Source organism: Canis lupus, chromosome 8 (assembly GCF_011100685.1).
Source record: "Canis lupus familiaris isolate Mischka breed German Shepherd chromosome 8, alternate assembly UU_Cfam_GSD_1.0, whole genome shotgun sequence".
Classification (NCBI taxonomy): domain Eukaryota; kingdom Metazoa; phylum Chordata; class Mammalia; order Carnivora; family Canidae; genus Canis; species Canis lupus.
The window spans coordinates 75,818,060-75,821,262 of record NC_049229.1 but is presented as its reverse complement, the minus strand read 5'-3'; the positions used below and the strand labels follow the sequence as shown (position 1 = coordinate 75,821,262).

At 40.0% G+C, this 3,203-nt stretch overlaps 1 gene segment (V, D, J or C); it reads left to right on the top strand.

Annotated features, from left to right (window-relative positions):
- Positions 1 to 2,228: 2,228 nt before the first annotated feature.
- On the top strand, positions 2,229 to 2,796 carry LOC119876569. The segment is given in 2 exon segments: positions 2,229 to 2,304; positions 2,408 to 2,796. Coding segments are annotated over 2 exon segments (435 nt in total).
- Positions 2,797 to 3,203: the final 407 nt, after the last annotated feature.

Here is a 3,203-nt window from a genome sequence, read left to right as displayed (position 1 = left end):
TACAAGAAAGACAGGAGTTTGAATTATTTATATGGGAAAGATAAGTAAAATTTAAAAATATAGGTAGTCTAGGAAAACTGATAAGCCTGTAATAAATACTATCAGAGTAAAATACAAGATACTACTGACACCAAAATCATGAAAAGAACATTGAATAAAATATTAGGATGATTATAGAGCAAAATTTGAATAACTAAGGCAAATTGCAAAACATCTAGAATCACCAATCAACTAAGATGGTTTCATTAAAAAATAAAAAATGAATAAAATGAAACAAATAAGAAGAGTGAACCCATAATCAGAAAACATCTGACTCAAAAAAGACAAGAAACCAAAATACAGAACGAAGGAAAAAAAAGTCTAAGATCAGATGGCTTGATCTATTAATTTTACCAAGTATTTAAAGAAGAATTAATGCTGAAACATCTCGATCTCTTCCAAATCTAATGAGTAAGGAGCATGCCCAAATCTTGGTAGGAGACCTGCATGACCCTGACACTAAAGTCAGGCAAGGACTCTATGAGAAAGGAAACTACAGGCCAATTTTTCAGATGAACATAAATGCAAAAATCCTAGCATTCAAATCCAACAGCACATGGAATGGATAATACAGGATGACCTGGAGGAAATCATCTCTGGGATGCAAGGAAACTTCAACATGCCCAAACCATAAATGGGACCCCCTGTATTAATAGAGTGGGGATTAGATTACATTATAATTTCCTTTGATGCCTAAAATGATTTGACAAATTCCAACACACGTTTATCTTCAAAAAATCTTATCTGTCAAGGAACAGAAGAAATTGCCTCCATGAAATACTGGTAATTTATGGAAAAACCCACATCCAACACCATATTCAACAGTAAAATGCTGAAGCCTTCCTGTGAAGTCAAGAGCCACACAAGGATGCTTATTCCTACCATGAGTATTCATCTTGGTACCTTGAAGGAGAAGAAACTGTGACACCCCAAATATATCAGCTGGTCCCCTGGGTTGTTGTGAACTAAAGTCACTTGGGAATCAACCAGTGGAGAGACAGGCTGAGCCTCCTATGTCTCCTTGATGGCAAGAAATAAACTACATAGGCATTTTCCTATCCCTATACCTGGAGGTCAGAATCATACTTAGCACCAGAATAAGGACCTTAGGACCCAAAACGTAAACAACCCTTGTCAGTCCCTCACTAATTCACTGACTCAAGCCAATATCCTGACTTTATATCTACACAAACCCAATGTTTTGTTGTCGAAGTGAGACAAGGGCTACATAATTTGGTCATTGTCTGGGTGTGGTATTCTAGGGAGCTCATGCACTTGCAAAATGAAATACATTTCACCTTAGATCAGTTTTCTGTCTACCGAGTAATTAGACAAAAGAACCTAGAAGAAACGAAGGAAAATCTCTTCCAATGACTGGAAGATCAAACCAATAAATTCGGCAATAATAAAATAAATTATATTTAAATTCATAGACAGGGCAAAAATTCTTTTTCCACATGACATGATCTGCTAGAGAGGCAAACCCTTTAAACTCCACAAAGTGTTAAAATTAATTATTTCAGGGAAACTTCAGGGTATAAAATCAACATGTGAAATAAAGCTATGTTTCCACACACTAACAACAAATTATCTAAAAGAATCAGAAAGGGAGACAGAACATAAAAGACTCCTAACTCTGTTAAACAAACTAGGGGTGGTGGAAGGGGAGGTGGATGGGGGGTGGGGGTGACTGGGTGACAGGCATTGAGGTTGGCACTTGACAGGATGAGCACTGGGTTTATTTTATATGTTGGCAAATTGAACACCAATAAAAAATAAATTTATAATAAAAAAGAAAAAAAGAAAAGAAAATTAACAAAATATTCCTTTCACACTGGCAAAAAAATAAAATAATTAGTATTAAATATCCATAGGCGGTAACGTGCTATATACTAAAAATTACCTAAATTGGCAAGTGGGTTTTAATAAGACATTGAGAGATGCAAAGCTAATTCTGTCCACATGTTAGAACACTTCATATCGTTACATGACATTACAGAAATTTGACCTCAAATATAATGCAATCATGTTTATGAGACTTGTAAAGATACTAATCTAATTCTGGAGCTAACTATATACTCAGAGGACATGCAAATACGGCCTTCCCTCCACTGATTAAACCAGCCCATCCCCGAACCTGCAGCTGGGAGGGGAGCCCAGACCCCAGCATCCCCAGGGGACCCCATTGAGGGATCAGGACAGAACACACACAATTCACCATGGAGTCTGCACTACATTGGGTTTCCCTTGTTGCTATTTTAAAAGGTAATTCATGGAGAACATGGGACCTTGAGTCTGAGAGTGGAGGTGAGTGAGAGAAACAGGGGATGTGGGACCATTTCCTGACCAGGATGTCTTGTGTCTGCAGGTGTCCAGGGTGAGGTGCCTCTGGTGGAGTCTGGGGGAGATCTGGTGAAGCCTGGGGTGTCCCTGAGACTCTCCTGTGTAGCCTCTGGATTCACTTTCAGTAGTTACTGGATAAGCTGGGTCCACCAGGCTCCAGGGAAAGGGCTGCAGTGGGTCTCAGTAATTAACAAAGACGGAAGTACCACATACCACGCAGATGCTCTGAAGGGCCGATTCACCATCTCCAGAGACAATGCCAAGAACACGCTGTATTTGCAGATGAACAGCCTGAGAGCTGAGGACACGGCTGTGTATTACTGTGCACACACCGTGATGGGACCTCAGTTTGAGCTCAGATACAAACCTCCCTGTAGAAGGGGATCAGGACCACTAGGAGGTGCACACTCCTGACTATTTGTCACTTGAAGGGCCAGTAGCAGGTGCAGACGGAGGTTACGGGCTGGTTTCCTGTCAGGGTCTGGGCTTCCTCTCCTTTGAGCAGTATTCCCCGAGGAGTCATATGGACACATTATCCTGGTCTTATCTATTGAGTCTCTGAATTAGAAATATTATTTTTATATGAAAAACACTTATAACATGTACAAAGGACAGAGTTGCTGACACTTGTTGATTACTATCCCTACATGCAAAAAAAAATTGCAATCTCTCCAGTTACAACAACTAAGCATTTACTGGAGCCACACCTGCACTTCTGTGTCTCAGGTCCACTCACCTCAAGGAGCAAGCTTGGTGGAAGCAGCATAAAGTGCATGCAGGATAAGAGGCCACAGAAGCATCAACCATCTAAAACAAGAGAA